Source organism: Alligator sinensis, unplaced genomic scaffold, assembly GCF_000455745.1.
Source record: "Alligator sinensis unplaced genomic scaffold, ASM45574v1 scaffold564_1, whole genome shotgun sequence".
NCBI lineage: Eukaryota > Metazoa > Chordata > Crocodylia > Alligatoridae > Alligator > Alligator sinensis.
In genome coordinates, this window is record NW_005842328.1 from 1,552,259 (window position 1) to 1,568,701 (window position 16,443).

At 41.0% G+C, this 16,443-nt stretch overlaps 1 protein-coding gene across 1 annotated transcript in view; it reads left to right on the forward strand.

The window, feature by feature from the left end:
* The window catches only part of KLHDC1 (kelch domain containing 1), an 84,194-nt gene that overhangs the window by 60,533 nt on the left and 7,218 nt on the right, over positions 1-16,443 (forward strand). The window contains exons 8-11 of the mRNA XM_025210023.1: positions 3,004-3,062; positions 9,979-10,091; positions 10,891-10,963; positions 13,533-13,617. Coding sequence (XP_025065808.1) covers positions 3,004-3,062; positions 9,979-10,091; positions 10,891-10,963; positions 13,533-13,617 — 330 coding nt within the window. The remainder of the gene's footprint in view (positions 1-3,003; positions 3,063-9,978; positions 10,092-10,890; positions 10,964-13,532; positions 13,618-16,443) is intronic.

The window sequence follows — 16,443 nt, forward strand, 5'->3', positions numbered from 1 at the left end:
CTTTCTGTTCCAGAGGAAAAATGAAGGAAAAAAAGAAATCTGTATTCACAAACACTGACAGGGAGGAGATAAATATCAACCCAGCTGATTGAGAAAGTAAAGGATCTATCTGGGATAAAGGCATATATAGCCCAAGATCTCTCATTAGAGAGTAGTCAAGCCTTGACTACCTCCCTCTCATTACACCTGTAGCCCCCTTCCTCCTCCCCTCCACAACAAACAGTTCCCCAATTTATACTTTCTGTGGATAAATTAAAAAGCTGTAGCTACAGTAATGGCCAAAAGAATTATAGTTTTTCTGTTCACAACCAGAGGCACAACCAGGCAGTTCTGCACCCTGGGCTGCTGTGCAGTTTTTGTGGGTGTGTTGGTTGCCATGGTGTTGTGGCTATTTCTGCAACAGCCCCTCAACAAAAGTGGCTTTCGTGGCTGCTATGCTGGTTGCCCCCCTCGGTTACACTACTGTTCACAACCATTCTCCAAGACAGTCTAAGTGAATGGGAGGGCCCAGATTTCCCCAGTAGGTCCTGCTTCTTTAATTCCTTCTGATGGCATCTGCTATACAGCTCTGACTCTTTTCTGAGAAGCAATCTGCTCTTGTCAAATTTGTGTCAAGATCAAGAAAAAATAAATCCAACTGCATTAACTGAGAGAGATCAGTTGCAGAAAGATATTCAAGTGCGCTTATACCACCTTTTTTTTTTAACCTGATAAAATATTCCACAAGCAGAATATCTTATGTCTGTATGTGTGTACAGGATTTAAATCGGCCTAGTTGGATCAAGTCAATGCAAGGGCAAAATATATTTTGCAACTTTTACAATGAAGTATGAGAGTCCAAGTGATAGCCATTTCCAAGTCATTGGAGTCAGCAAGCATATTCTGGAGCAGCTTTGTTATCCAGACATAGGAATAGTTTGAGTTGCTATGCTTCTTTAAACTATGTATTTGAGGATTACACCCAGCAACTACACTTTCTATTACATGTCCTAAACACTGGGCACGTCTACATGTGTGCGTTAATGCATTAGCACAGCCTAATTTGCATTGATTTAGTACCTCATATTGGTGGTACTACATTTAATGCACACTAGTAAAAGCTCATTAATGCACTTTTGGGCCCTTGTCAGAAGTGTTCAAGATTTTCTGCCTTCAAAGGCTGTCATTCTGGCATTCGCTTTGGCAAGGGCTGTTTACAGAAGTTAAGATGTTATTGAGGAATGGCAGTATTGCACCCCTCGTGAGAGGCAGTGTGTGCCAACACAACAGTTATTCCCAAAATAAACTTGCTTACAAGAAATTTTATTTTCCATCCATTTTGTCCCCATGCAGAGCACCTAAAAAATAAAATTGCTGCTGAGATTTCAGTTAGTAGAAGATTAATTGGTACATTTTTAAAGTTTTCAAAGCTAGAAGGCCTTTTCCTTTTAGAACATCATTGTACATTCATGTAGAGTCATGGAAGTTTCCTGGTCTGAAGGATCATAACAAACATACAGGGTGCATCTACACATTACCCTACGGCAATATAACGGCGCACTACATTGCCATATAGCATGCTATGGTACGAAGCAATCACATGTATCTACATGTGATCACCAGCTACGTTGTCATAGCAGTGCGCTCCCCAGCAATAGTGCACCACCATGGCAATGTAGCTGGGAAATGTACCTGTGCATGGCGAGCATGGCACAGTAACAACCCATACTGCATCATGTTTTAGTACTTCTAAAAGGAAGTACTTTTACTTCATACATGGCACTGTAGCAACATCACCGTATGGCAACATGTAGGCATGCCCACAGAGAGAGAGATGTAGGATGGCTATTTGATCTTAGTTTCATGCTTTACAAATTAAATGTACACACCTCCATCCCTACATAACTGAGGGTAATTGAAGTATTTAAAGAGAGAAGATAAGGGAGATGGAGATCTATCACCTCGTTCACCATTTCTTTTCTCTCCTGACACTACCACCGAACATTTGCATTATAATGAACCTGAGAGGATTTTTCCTGACGAGAATAGGAACATTTATCTTACCTGAATATTTATTTTCTGAATGGGAGGGAGCCCACCTATCCAGCACAGGTGGCACAAGGATTATAGTCCTAAAGAAAGCTTAAATTGTGTTGTTCTCCATTTTCTTTATGGGTATAATATAGTTATATGCCATATAGAAGTTGAGGTGGAGTTTGAAATTGCTTTACAGTGGGAAGAGTTTAGAAATTTCTTGATCATTTTAGTAATCTGAAAATTAAAATCTAAAGGAATTAGCTCTATGAAACCAACCTTAAAGTATCTTGTCTTGACTTGCTGGCTGGGAGTAATCACACTCACTACTTTGATTGGCAAGCCTGATATCTGGCTCTAAAAAGCAGCAAGTAGGAGTAAGAACCATTGTAATGGATCCGTGGATTTTCCTGCTAGAAAAAAAGGAAATTTTCAGGTAAGGTAGGATAAATTTTCCTGTTTCACAGCTGACGGGTTGTGATGCCCAGGCGATTCACAGAAAGAAATTAGGGTGGTCACAAGTCATTACAATTTTTTTTTACAATCTAAAGCAAATGAAGTTTTATCCTCCCCTCTTCTACTTTCCCCACGCTATACATATACTGTTATTCTGAAAAATTAACTGTTCTTTGTTAGCCTCTCGAAACATATACACAGAAATATACACGCTTATTGTTATTTATCAGGGATCCATGTTTTGCTTTTACTTTTATAATAGATATTAAAGAGTTACACAGATTGTTTGACTTTAAATATGAATATTAAATCTTTCTAGCAAAAAAAAGCCAGTGTTAAAGTTATGTTTAAAAAAATGTCTGTTTACATAAGAATAAATTCTGCTTGTCTGGAATTTTCACAACACTTAACTACCTGGCTACAATGTTCTTTTAAAAAAATGTTACTTAAAAAATATGTTTTAGGAAATATCTTTCTGAAATATGTGTGTTATATTAGACAATTAATAAATCATCTGGGATTTTGTTGTTTTAGCAAAGTAGAATGAATGATTTGCACTGTCTGAACTTAGATACCTGGACTTGGTCTGGAAGGTAAGTTTGTGTGGTACTTAAAGTTGTGTATAAGAGAGTGGAACTATTTAACAGTATGTTTTAATGCTACATTTGATATTTTAATGTATGTTTAATGTATGTTTTAATGCTACAAGTTTTTCTGGGGAGAAAATTTGATCCGGGGACTATTTAAATAGCTGGTACATTTTGTCTTCAGTTCACTAATGCACTTTTGCTAGTGCGCATTAAATTTAGTACCTCCATTGTGAGATGCTAGAAAAAGACACATTAGCCTATTTTAATGCACACTAGTGAAAGTGCATGGGGTTTTTTGTGATGCTTTAATGCACACTTAAAATAGGCTAATGCGTATTAAAGGGCCCATGTAGAGGTGCCCAGTGTAACTTAATATGATAGTTGCTGTTAAAAAGCTCTCTATTGTGCTCCAAAGCACCACTGATGGTAGGGAACACAATTTCAGCATAGCCTGTAGTGATTTAACTGCCTCATTTTCACATACAAGTATGCCATTTTACTGTTGCATGTTTTTTGAACATGGTTTATACTACTTTTCTAAAGCTTTTATAGGTTAAACAGGGAAAGATGCATTTCCATTTTCTCAAGAAACAGTTCTTTAAACAAAAATAATAGGATCTAAAATGGGACAGCATCCTACATAGTTATTTTTCAACAACATACCATATTTTTCTCACATGTGCATGCACCTTTTTCCAAAAATCAGCTGCTGGAAACTGGGTAATAGCAGTATCTGTATCCTAAGTGTCTGGTGGGGAAAGTGAAAATAAAGCTGTACTGCTCCATGGAGAACAGCAGAATGACCATGCTGGACTATCTAGTAGACCTGTGCGAATAGGGAAGAATTTGATTTGGATTTGGCCGATTCAGGGGACAGTGATTCAATTTGGTGATTCAGATCACTGTCCCGAATTGATTCAGCCAAAGCAACTTTGGAAGATTTGGCGCTGATTCGGAGAGATTCGGTGATTCAGATCGGCCGGGGAGAAGCAGGCACAGCCGGGTGGCTGCAGGTTCTTCTACGGCTCTTCCGGCTGTGCCTGTCTCTCCATGGGTGGGAAGAGCTGCGGGAGAAGCCCCCATGGGTGGCCTGCCCAGCCCCAGCCTATTTCCAGCACTTTATAAAAAATTTAAAAAAAGCCCCGTACTCACTGGCTGCAGGAACAGCAATTGGGTCCTCTGAGAGCTCATGGCAGAGCCTCCCCCCGCAGTGCGGGGCAGCGGGGATTGCCCCCCACACTTGGCACCCAAGTGACAGCTGCCCCATGGGGTAGGTGCAGTGTGGCTTGACAGGGTGCCATGCACTGCCTGGGAGCTGGGGCTGAGTGCTGCCATGCTCCGGCTGACTGCTAGAGCCACCCCAGCTCCCAGACAGTGTGCGCGATGGGAGGCAATCCCCACTGCCCTGCGCTGCATGGGGGGGCTCTGCCATGAGGACCCAGAGGCCCCAATCGGCACTCCCGCAGCAGATGAGTGCAGGGCTTTTTTTTTTTTGAGTCTCAGGTGAGGGATGGGGCTGGGTAGGGGAGCCATGGGGGCTTCTCCCGCGGCTCCCCCAGCTGTATCTGCCTCTGCCCTGGTGGGGAGAGCTGTGGGGGCCATACCCTGCTGCCTTCAGGGGGAAGGGTGGTGCAGCAATGCACGTATGGCTTCCTCCGGGCAGCAGCAGAGCATAGCCCCTGCTCCCAGCGCTGCTGCGCCTGCATTAGCACTGGGAGCCGGGGCTCTGCCCTGCCTCCACTTGCTAGCTGGCGTGGGGAGGGTGGACAGAGGACAGCGGCAGCGCTGGGAGCGGGGACTATGCCCTGCTGCTGCTTGCCCCCTTCCGCCTGAAGCGAGGCTTGCCCACATCCTGCCGCGCCCCCCAGCTGGGCAAACAGCAGCAGGGCAGAGCCCCTGCTCCCAGTGCTGCCATGCCTGCGTTCCACACTCCCCCCCCCCCCCCCCCTCTCTCACACGCCCCCCCCTGCCCCCCGCCCAAAGGGCAGGAAGTCAGCTGGGGTCATAGGATCCCAGCAAGATAAGCATCCAGTTTCATCTTGAAGGTGTTCAATGAAGGCGCTTGAACCACCTCCGGTGGCAGGCTGTTCCAGACCTTGGGGGCTCGGACAGTAAAGAAGTTCTTCCTTATGTCCAGCCTGAAATGATCTTGAAGTAGTTTGTGACCATTCGACCTCGTCATCCCTTGGGGCGCTCTGGTGAACAAACGTTCCCCCAGATGCTGGTGGTCACCCCTGATAAACTTGTAGGTGGCCATCAGATCACCCCTGAGCCTGCGCTTTTTCAGGCTAAAGAGTCCCAGGGCTCTCAGCCTGTCATCGTAGGGTCTGCTTCCCTGACCTCTGATCATGCGCGTGGCTCTTCTCTGGACTCTCTCAAGCTTCTCCACATCCTTTTTGAATTGTGGAGCCCAAAACTGGACACAATCCCTCCCCTCCCCACACCCTTCCCTCCCCCGTCCCCCAAGCCCAACAGACTTACCAGCTGGAGGCAGCTGCGTCAGCTGCCTGTTCAGTCTATGGCCAAATCTCTGAATTGGCCATAAACTTTTCTGAATCTTTTTCTTAATCGATTTGGATGTTTCAAATCGATTCAGAGCTTTTACTTGGTCTCCCAATTCAATTTGGATTTGGAGATTTGGTCCCCAAATCGAACCGAATCTCCTCCAAATCAAATCAGCTACCGAAGCTTTGCACAGCCCTACTACCTAGTTGCTGGTACTCAGTTACTTATTGCTACTTACCAGTATTTTGAAGGAAAAGTCTTTTTTCTTCCTTCTACCTTTCAAAAATAAGGTACATCTCTTGTTCTGGGGTACGCTGTGTGGGAGAAACTATGTTATTTGTTGTTCTTTGAAAGTAACATTTTTGATAGAATACACTGAAGATAAGGAATCATGATGAACAGGAACAAATGATTTATTGTGATTGTGTCTGTTCTTCCTGAAGTTGTCTCTCACTGTGCAAGACAATGGAATACAACTGCTTTGATGATAAGTCTGTGTGGATTCCACTCAAGGTGCTATTTTTACCTGTCTCTTTGTACCTCTACCTTATCCTAAAATTAACCTAATTACAGTTCCATATTCTGTGTAAATTACAATATGTGTAATTTGTGATCATTACCAGTTCTACATTCTGTCATTCAGCTTCTCCACAGCACTGGGTGTTACTACAAAATGCCTAGCTGTTACAGAGTTGTAGCTGAAAAGACAAAGCATTCATATTTATCCATATATAGTTTGGTTTCTCAAACGCTGGCCTTAATAGGATGTTTCTATAACCCTGAACTTTGTTCTTTACCTGTTGTGACAGTTCGGCTTTGTGGCAAATTTTAAAAAATTGTCCTTCAGCCTGTCACTAGAATGTTGATTTTAATTAACTCCAAGTCAAAAAATGCATAGCTTCTCAAGGACTGATTTTGGTATGTGCAGATGATTTATACCCAGAATCAAAATGAACACATCAACTACAGTAAGAACCAGCCTTGGACTGCTAAGACACATGTCAGTGTGCACACAACACCCTTAACCATATTTATGGCACCTACATCAATTTACAATGCACGGTACTGTAAGTATGGTGTATCGCTCCATGATGTATTATCAAGTAGGTTTGCATGTTTTCTGTGACTTATACTCTGTCATCACTGGGCCTGGTGCTCAGAATATACCTCTTCCTACAAACCTGCTAATTACAGATGCATGTATAATAATATTCAGCAGATACACAAACCTTTTTGCAGTACAAAACTTGGCCCCAAAAGAATGTGATTCTGTGTGTATATTCTAGTTAAAATGCATCAAAACATTCCTACCTATTTTTAAAAATTCTAAAATGCAGACTTTTACAAAATACTTCTAAAAAGCATTATATAAACAAGCAAGGCAGCATCTGCTAGAAGCCAGCCCTAATGGAATTGGCAATCCTGAAGTAATGATGTCATTAAAATTGGATGGTCAGTGACCCTCTGTATCTCAAGAACGAACAGTGATTTGTCATATTTCTCTAGCAGACAATTTATCACCAACCACAAATGTTTTCGGAAAGCTTCCTCATCACTCCAACATTTCACTGATGGCAAAACCACAGTATAGATTTCTTTGCCTCCAAACTGAACATGAAGTTTCTAGTTTTCCAAGATCTGAGAGCCATGACACTTTGCAAGGCAGCTTTCTTGCAGTGTAGGAGCAAGGTTCCATATACACATATCTGCTGAATTCTGATAATTAGGGTACTATGGAATATAAGACAAGATGCAGCATCTGGTCAGATAATCCCCTCAGAATGTCTACTTAGGCATGATTGTACTTCTGCACAGTGAGAGCCGAAAATCACAGAACCAGTCACAGGCTTCAAACGGATCCAAAATTAGATAATTACACAATAGTGTACTTGAGAGCTAATGACAAGGATTTCGAGTACAAGAATTCCTACTGAAAAATTGAAAGGTCTCCACATGCAAGTTTCCATAGTCCTGCATACAAGCTGACCAATTTAATGTGTCTGTCCCCAAAATCCATGATATTTTTTACATTTGAAACTCTGTGGACTGCCATTTGCATCATTTCCATTTAGATCCATTCACTGAAACAATTTTGACCCTGCTGCCTCCCCATCTTGTCATATTCTGTTTTCTTCTATCTCACTATATCTAGATTTATCAAGGGATTACTCCATAATTACCCACCAGTTAATGGCCTCCGCTAGCATAGAATCTTAACATTGTATCGATCAGAGGGGTTGGCAAATTGCAGAGACTCATGCTTGATCCTCCTCACGCAGCTGAGGTGGTGGTGAGATCTCATCCAAAATTTATTCCCACTGTTGTGTCAGACTTCAGTTTGAATCTATCTTTTGACCTCCCTGTTTTCTTTCCAAAATCTCATTCCTCTCCAGGAGAAAGAACTTCACATCTTGGATGATTTTGGTGCCGTGTTAAAGTATCTTGTTTGGGATGAACCTCTTTAGGCAGACCCCCATATCTTCATGGCATTTCTGTCTTACTCATCTTTTTCTACAAATTTCAAAGCTCATTGTTGTATAACACAAGCTGCCTCTTCTGCATGTTTTAGAAACATTCCTATACCTGAGTTCAGCAAGGCAGCGATTTGGAGTAAACTCCTTACTTTGTTTTAAACATTATGCTCCTGACCTGGATGCTAGATAAGATGTCATATTTTTTAGGACACTACGGGCACGTCCACACATACAGTTAATTTGAAGCAATAAGCTCTGTAGCAGTTTGACCTGGAGTAAACTACTCCCAAGCGCAGCACCTATATGTGTGCCTGAGGCAGCAGCAATTTGAGCTGGGGCAGAGCATTTTACACTAGGGCTGGAGGCACAGGGGTTGTGGGATCATCCCAGGCTCCACGTGGTGGCATTGGGTAGCGTCAGGGCTGTCTGGGGCATGAGGGTGCTAAAAGTGCAGAGCTGTATGGCTAGGTGGCAGGCAGGAGTCTGGCCCCCTGCTGAGTGGGCACGATTTACACCTGCAGTCAGTGTCTACACATACATTTAATCGCTGTTAATTATCCTGCCATTAGATAGTACTGTCCCTACCACTTTACTATCTTATGGTGGTGTTAATTAGTTTACTGCAGCCTAATAGTGTTGCATGTATAGACAGTGACACTTCACTCTGCAGCTAATTAGTCTACTCTGTAGTTAAGCACGCATGTAGACGTGGCCTGTTACAATGACTAGTGGTAGCTAGGACGCTACAGTCTGGCCTTCCAGGTAGGGCATTGCTTAGCAGTCATCTAGACTGGGAAACACAGGGCACATATCCAAAATAAAATAAAACCCTCATGGTAACTGCCTCTTTCTGGTGTTATCCATGTGAGTCACTTGACCTGCCCTCTACCCCTGATTTTTCAGATTTCTCTTTCAACAAAGATTCTGAATTGATGAGGGAAGCAAGGGATGATTATAACTGCTCTGTTCTTTATGTCGTTAGTGGGAACATGCAAAGATACATATCCAATACAGGTGCAGCCCAGTGACTGTTCAGACTCTTATCCCAAAGCACCTGAGACTTTTTTTGCACCTGGTGTGGGATCTACACAGATGACATCTGGAAGAACCGCACTTTTTATGAGACACAGCCATGATTTTTTTAAAATATTACAGATGTACACCTGCCTTGTTTTGCAATTCACATAGACCTGGCAAGCTGTTCATCATTCAAAGAGTACAGTTCTTTGGGGAGTTCCAAGAAACACCTCATCTCAGAAAATAGTTGAAGTTTCTCAAAAGGTGGCTTTCCTCCCTTCAAGTCTGGGTGAATCTGTGGCACTGTGATATGTAGCATCTTTTTGGATAAGAGGTAAAGCCAAAGTCCTGACCACTTACACTCATTAAAGATAACTCTTCTCAGGAACAGAAGAACTATAGTATTCTGTAGCTCCACTAGTTACATTTAGCTTGAATAATAGAAGTGAGTTTACCTATTTAGCCTGTGCATTTTCAGTACATTATTCTTCATTTCCTAAAATAAAACTGATCGTGTGCATTAAATAATCACATCACTGGTTTTAAAAAATCCTGCTATGAGTGTGAGATTTGTAAATATAATTATTGTAAATGGTATGTTCAGAGAACAATTATGGCTGTGTTAATTAGTTTACTGTAGCCTAATAGCATTCCACGTGTAGACAGTGACACTTTACTCTGCAGCTATTAAATAATAATAACTAATAATATTAAATAATGTAATAGCTTGTACTAATAACAATTAGTACAAGACTTTTTGTTTCAGTTTTGAACAGCATTGTGTTTTAGAGCGTAGTTGAGGTTTGCTCCAAGATAGCCTTTTCCATCAGAGGAGGGTCCCTGCCTGTTTTAGAATGCAATGAACTGCCAGACAAGTTTAGTTTTAGCATTCTTTTAAATTTTTTCTTGTTTGTTTTACCAAGAATTCATACTAATGGAGAGAAACCAAAAGATCGATCTTGGCACACTTTGACCTCTGTAGGGGATGACAAGCTTTTCCTCTTTGGTGGACTGAGTTCAGATAATGTTCCACTCAGTAAGTAATTTAAAGGTTTTTTTAGTGCTAACCAGGATGTTATACATATTCATCTCTATTTTGAAGCTGTTTTGTTCTAGGTGTTTTATGATTCTCACACTGCATGAATAGTTATTCATAGAGTTTATTATTTTATATAGCGCTGTAGATACACATAATACAGTACAAAGAGCTTAAAATGTAAAAGACAAGGGGGAAATTTTCATTCATTCACTTAATTGTCATCAATTGAATTGCACCAGTAATAGCACTAACAACACACAAATAATAGTTTAGAGATAATAGGTGTTTTTGGATAAATGTAGCATTAGTCACATGTCCCAGTTTGACCTATGCAACCTCCAAGTAAAAAGTTGGAGAACTTTTTACTTAAATGAAAAAAGAATAGTTGAGGTTAATGCCTAAACAGTAACCGATATAGGGAGAGAGAGATAAAGAAAGTGAAGGAATACTGAGGGGTGGTTTTAAGATTTATGAATTATCTGAGGCACAGCAGGCTTCACAATGATGAATATAGTTCTGTCATTTTAAAGCAGTCTTCCTAATTTGACTTGAATATTTTATTTTTTTAAATGTGTTTTAAGTCCAGATGTCGATGTAATTGACTTTTTCTATTGTGAACAAAAGAGAATTTACTGTGTTCAGTTATGAAAACATTGAAATGGTGGTTGTTAATTCATTAACTATAATGAGCAGTTTCTTGATGTGATAATATATAATAATGATAATATAAAACAAAAAGGTACTATTTTATTCCCCAAGAAGGAGTCCTAAGATGTATATTTTTCCTTATTTGCAGGTGATGGTTGGATTCATAGTACTACAACAAATGGATGGAGACAACTTACCCACTTACCGAAGAGCAGGCCTAGGTAAAAAGAAAGAAAGAAAGAACAGCATTTACTGAAACTACTGATTATTTTAAAACAGTTATATGTCAAAACATATTCCTTTAAAATAACGTATTTATCAACATATTTTAGAAACTGAGCTTAAACAACTTATGTTTTATGGTTTTTCATTACTATGTGTTGTCTGTTATCTTCAGTATTTATTATACATTATAATGAATGCTGGCATTAATAGTTTTTGTAAAGAAAGAACTTCATGTCAAGTCAAGCTGGCATTTTATTTCCAAGTACAAGTTTTACTTGGCTTTCATGTAGCATTTTCCATCTATAGTTCTCAAAATGCTATGCACAGGAAGGTATATAACATTTTTCATTTTTTTTCTTATGAAGAAACTGAGGTAGCGAGAGATGGAGTTATTTGTCCTAGGTAATACAGCAGGTCATGGCAGAGTCACAAATAGAAACTATCATCTGACCTCCTTTCCAGTTCCCTAGTTACACTTTCTCCCATAAAGTAGCTACTGGATCATATAAAAGTGACCCAGCTTTATATGATTGTCCTGAATGGGGCAGGCCAAAGAACCACTTGACAGGCACTCCTCCAGACCGTAGTTTAGAGTAATATATGTGAATCCTATGATCAGATTTTTAGCAAGTGGATAGATCTGAGACTGGTGAGACCTCACTGAAATTTGTTCTGTGATTGACTTGCACAGGCTTTCCTTCTAGCCCAGTAAACAGAATAAAGGCATCTGCTCTGGTCTATACCCAGGGTCCCTTTCTATGCTGGATTATTTCAAACTGGTGCAGAGCATTATACCTGTGCCTTGTGCCTTCATATATGCAGAGGATTAGTGCAGGACTTCTGCAATATAGAAGGTCTTTAATCCGAACCTCTGCCATGGAATGATTTGAGAACAGTTTCTTAAATGTGTAGGTAGAAATATTGATATATACATATATAAAAATGTAGCATATGTCACGTGCACAAGTTTATTGATATATTTACTTGAGTTTCAATTAAAACAATATTTATGGCGGTACCCCTAAAAATTCTGAATTATTTTTGTTTTGAATGATTCATAATAAATAATCTCTCTGACAGATCTATAAAAAACCTTTCCTCCCTTCCTCTCCCTTCCTCCCACTTTGAATCCCCTCCCTCCCACCATCTCCCCCCAGAATTAATTTTATGTTTAAGCTGTAAACTCTCACTGTTTAACTAAAGCATAAACTATGTCATGACTCTAATTGTAGGTAGAGAGACTGTGTGAAAAGATTGTTAATTCAGCTTATGCATTATGTAAATAACATGCTTTATTAGAATGTTTAGGTGATGATAAGTTAGAGCAGCTGTGAGAGGACATAAACTCTATCAGTCTATAGAAAAAGCATCAGGTTGCAAGCTAGAATGTCAACAAAGTCAAGGCAGGAAAGGCTTTCCAGTGTTCTTCGATGAGGAAGTCCAGGCCACAGTTTCCCTAATGCAGATAAGACAGAGACAGACCTATCTACAGGTATGAGGAAGAGAAAAGGTGGGATACAGTTTAGTGTAAGGAGAAGAGTGCATAATTACTGAAATGAATGAAGTAAGAAAATATGAATGCATTTTGAATGACAATTCCATTTATGCATACTTTTGTTAGTAGCTAAATAAACATAAGGGCCCCAGTTCTGCAGCGACTCTTATCCCTTCTTATCCCCTTTACTGGGGATAATGCTAGCAAAAAACAGCACAGAATTTGATCAGTTAATCCTTAAATAAATAAATGCAGCACAGTGGAACCTGTTTATGTGAATCTGATAAGTAAGTTTGTAAGATAAGATTTTTTTCCAAGCTATTTCATATACACAATACATTTCTCTTGAGCTTGATTTTGGTAAATGTGTAGCAAAAAGAAAATGATCCACATAAATCTTGGGTGAGGCAGAGATTGATGGGAGCTGACACAGAAGGGCCTGTGTTCTGTGACCGCAGTTTTAGAATCCAGGAATGAGAGTCAGCACCAAAGAACTCACAACCTCAGCTCAGTCAGTACTCTATTTATGAATTAATAATAAAGTGGAAAATGTTATAAAATAAAATATTTATAAGAACAGAGATATTTTATAATTATCTAATTTTTCCACTGTAGCATTTTATGTAGAGTACTGATAATTAAGTCAAAATATGTATAACTAACCTACAGAGAAGCGTGACAGGCACATTGATATATTGGTGTATAGGAAAATTGTTCAACAAAGCCCCTTCAAAGTAAAATGCCTAATCATATTGCTCTTCCCTACTTCTAATCTTCTCATATTGGTAAAGACGTGAATAATTTGATCTTTCAAATTTTATTTCTAAGTGTTGAAGCCTCCTGGAATGCTATATTTTTCACTAAAATAAAAGTTTTAAAATGTTTAAAGTTCTTCTTGGCAAGTCTTAGCATTTACAAAATGGAGTGCTCCTTTTAAGTATGTTTATTGTGCCCGTATTCAGTTTTCTTTTCACATGAATAAAAACACTGTCAGCTAATTTAGTTGTTTTACTAATAATAGGCAAATAACCATTATTATTCAGTCACTCATTATATTTATAATTTTTTAGGTTGTGGCATACAGCCTGTCTTGGCAAAGAAGGGGAGGTGATGGTATTTGGTGGAAGCAAAGATGATTTGCATTTCATGGACACAGTGAGTTAATTTTATAATAAAGCTCTAGTACTATCATAAAAATGACTTATATTAAATTCTATTAATTCATTAAAATGACTGAAAATTCATAAATGTCTGAACATTCAGGGTCAAATCTGCAGTTGTTATAAACCAACTTTTATATTGTTTATACATCATTGGCTTTAGTGGAGCTGAGTTGATTTACACCAACTAGAGTTGTGATCTTCAGAGTTCTGAATACACACACACACACACACACACACACATTTATATGTAATGTATATTATTTGGTAGTATTGCATATTGCATTAGTTTTTGTGCTTTAAGACAAAGTATGACCCATATGCAGAGCCCAGCATCCAACTTTAGTGGCGGGACTGAGTGCTATAAAAATGTGCAGGGCAAAAGCCATACAGGGTACGGACACATGTACATTTGTAATTATTTCAAAAGGGGAACATTTCAAAGGGCAAGAGGTGGTATGTTCTAATTGTTATGTGTAAAGGAGCTGAAAATGATTTAAACTCAGTAAAACCGCTCCAACTTCAACACTCCTTTGTCAAGGTTAAAGTTAGAGCAGATTTGCTGTGTTTGATTTGTTCTCAGCTCACTCTCGCACACAACAGTTAAAATGTACCAGGTGCTGCCCTTTGAAATACACCCCTTGTCACCAACCCATCCATGGGGTACCCCCAGAACACTGAGTTTTTCCCTGCTTTCCCATTGATTGTCTGCCCAAGACAGACCAAGGTTTGCCCTGGAATCGCTCCTCATCCCTGCAAGTTTCAGCTCCACTGCCATTGTGCCAGACCTCACAGCTGCAGCAAGGGAATCTGTCAGCTACAGATGGCTTCCCCTCGGGGTGTGAAAGAATTTTAGATCCCCCTTTCCATAGAATGTGTTAGGCTGGAATATCATTCACCCTGCAATCATGCTCTACCACAGGCAGTCAGTAAGGAAACAAAAGCAAAAAGATTTATTATATTGGAAGAAAAAATTATACAAGAAAAACTGACCATATCGTTGGAAGACAGAACAAAAAGACAAGTTAGGTATCTTACCCTCTCGTCTGAGTACAACGTAGTCCTTCAGAGAGTCCTGCCAGTATTTTCATGGATCAGCCTTCCTGTTGATCCTGCCAGCTCTGACCACTGGGGACCTGGACTCTTCCCCAAGCCTAGGATAATCCAAAATTAAAGGACAATTTTAGGTAGCCCCTAAAATGCCTCCAAGCCAGCCCTTTCTCCACCCCCATCAGTACTGTCCTAATTGCTCATGCCTGTCAGAATCCTCTAGAACAGGGGTATCAAAGATACGGCCTGTGGAGCCATATCTGGCCTACAGTACTGCCTGCTGTGTACAACATGCACTGGCCCCAGCCTTGCACACTACATGTGGCTTGCAGAACCTGTCTGGTGCACAAGGTTTCAGGTCGGTCTGGGGCACGTTCTGCACGCAACTCCCATGCCAGACCGACCCTGTGCACCGGATCTGGGCTGGTCTAGATTGAATCTACAGAACAGCCCTGCATACTGGATCCAGCATGCAGGGTAGGTGTGGTGTGGATGTTACATGGATCACTTGCCCCAGTGTGGCCTCATGTGCTGTGCATAGTACACCACAGACTGACTCCACATGCCATATGTCATGCTTGGGCCCAGAGCTAGGGCTGGCACATGCTGCATATGGTGTGTGGGGCTAGAGTCAGCCTGCACGGGTGATCCAGGGCACATGCTGTGGCTGCACCAGACTAGCCCTGTAAGCTTGATCTGGCACATCAGGCCCCACTCTGGCTTGTGGGTCCACATGGGTTTGACACCCCTACTGGAGAAATTTCTCTCCTATCTGGGGCAACTGAAATTTCTCTACGTAATGGCTCATTACTCAGAGATGCCTTTGCCATTAAGGGATTAAATTTCCCATTACTGACAGCCAGTCCCTAGGGTGCCCATCCCCACAATAACCCATCTGCCTGTGTTTGGGAGTGGCAGTTGTTCTTGCCCTAGTAACACAATGGCAAGCGATACTTAGCAGTTTCACCTGTGCCCTTTTCCTTAAGTATGCATCCCTCAGTTCCCTTGATTGAACCACGTTTAAAATCATAAAGATATGTACAGGCAGCATAGCATCAACCACACAGTGATAAAAGTGACATGAAGGAATACAGCATAACAATGGCCTTTCAACAAGGCCACACGAGCCATGTTAGTAAAACAAGCATAAGAGAAACTGCATGATGTTCCACAAACACCCCAAATTTTGGTGGGATTTGTGACACCCGTTTTGAACGGGCTCCATGTGTGTCCACACCCAAAAGGGCTGCAGCTAGTAGGTTCTAATTGTTACTGTGTGGATAAGCTGAGAATGATAAGAATGCAGAAAAAACCCTCCACCTTTACATTTAGATGAAGCAGAGTTTGTTAAAGTTGAAGGGTTTTTGATACATTCACATTGTTCCCTGCTTAGCCACATGTAATGATGAGAATGGAACAGCTGCTTCCCTTTTGAAGTGTCTCCAAGTGTACGCATGTCCATACTGATAGGCACACTGTTTACCACTTAAATCCATCCAGATAATCCCCAGAGGATGCTTTGCTAGCCTGTTTGCAGGAACAGATACTAGAAGGTCTAACAGCAGCTCTTCAATCATCTAGAGCAGTGGTGCTCTACCCTTAGGGTCAATCTGCAGATTGGATCGGGCCTTGGGTGCCAGAATCAGGCCCTATGCTGCCTTGCCAGGATTGGGCCCCACGCTGACTCCCCCATCCCCCCACGCCTAGATCAGGTGCCCTGTGCCCTGATTGGTCTTGTGCTGTTCCCTCCCAACTCAGCACTGCAGGATCA